The sequence below is a fragment of the Aplysia californica genome, unplaced genomic scaffold (assembly GCF_000002075.1).
Source record: "Aplysia californica isolate F4 #8 unplaced genomic scaffold, AplCal3.0 scaffold00057, whole genome shotgun sequence".
In the NCBI taxonomy this organism is placed as follows: Eukaryota; Metazoa; Mollusca; class Gastropoda; order Aplysiida; family Aplysiidae; genus Aplysia; species Aplysia californica.
In genome coordinates, this window is record NW_004797327.1 from 21659 (window position 1) to 22965 (window position 1307).

General features: G+C 42.2%; 1 protein-coding gene across 1 annotated transcript in view; it reads left to right on the forward strand.

Moving 5' to 3' along the window:
* Positions 1-165: 165 nt before the first annotated feature.
* The window catches only part of LOC101855407 (zinc finger protein GLI2), a gene marked incomplete at its 5' end in the record, with an annotated part of 15392 nt that continues 14250 nt past the window's right edge, over positions 166-1307 (forward strand). The window contains 2 exon segments of the mRNA XM_035968400.1: positions 166-330; positions 1067-1218. Of these exon segments, the coding sequence (XP_035824293.1) occupies positions 166-330; positions 1067-1218 (317 nt within the window).

Sequence of the window (1307 nt, forward strand, 5' to 3'; positions counted from 1 at the left end):
CACACACACACACACACACACACACACACACACACACACACACACACACACCAAACACACATCAATCACACATAATGTAGGCAATACTTATAATCACAAACAGGCATATGGTTACTAAATTTTAAACGCTGTCGTCATACGTTTCCGTGTTGTTCTGACCACCAGTTTGAAGGCTGCACCAAGGCGTACTCTCGTCTAGAGAACCTGAAGACTCACCTCCGCTCCCACACGGGCGAGAAGCCGTACATGTGTGAGTTCCCAGGATGCACCAAGGCCTTCAGCAACGCCTCTGATAGAGCCAAGCACCAGAACAGGACGCACTCAAATGCTGTGAGTTGTTAGCTCTGTAGTGTTTGAGGTTGAGTGTTCCTGGTGGGATCATCAAAGTTGTGCCTTGTTGGGTGGTTGGCAGGAGGGTGCTCTGGTGTGGTTTGCTTCTTCTTCTTTCCTATCAAACATCTGTCGTCTTTATCTGTCCTTCTTATTTTTTGTGTTTGTTACTCTCTTGTGACACCTCTAATCTCCGGCACTTCGTATATGACCTTATTGTGTTGCAAGTGCCGTAAAACTCTTTCTAAAACTAAAAAGAATTGTGAGTGGGATGGATTTCAGAAAAGGCTACAGTCACTGACCAACCGATGTTGAATAATCTCTGACTTCTATAACCCTGTGTTAAAACGAGCATCAACGAGTTTTTTTAGAAGGCAAAGTAACAGAGGTCAGACTTTACACTTTACGTATAATACATAACATGGATGTTTGTTTATAACTTATAACAGTATTGCTCTTTAGAGTATGTATCTATATACTCCAAAGGTCTTGTAATTAAATTCCTGCTTGTGGTTGAATGATGCATCTGATGTGATATGTACATTTTATCAGTTTTATTTCTCTTTTCAAATTGAATTTTAATGAGGTTAATATATAATTTAACATTTTTATGTATACCTGCACATGTTCATACGGTCCTGTACAGCCAGGAAATATTTCCCTCTAGGGTAGCAAAGTATTATCTTATGTTATCTTATCTTTTCAAATGTATAAATCGTCTACTTTTTCCCCCCAGAAACCGTATGTTTGTAAAGCGATTGGCTGCACCAAAAGATACACAGATCCGAGCTCATTACGCAAACATGTCAAGACGGTCCACGGAGCCGATTTCTACGCCAACAAGAAACACAAGGGTGACGGTTCTTGTCACGTGAAGAAAGAGGACCCCGACGGGGTGAGTCGCCAACAAGGGAGAGCAGAGCCAGCTCTCTGGGTTTACTTTACAAGCGCAAATTCGGGGAGGGGGGGTGGGGTAA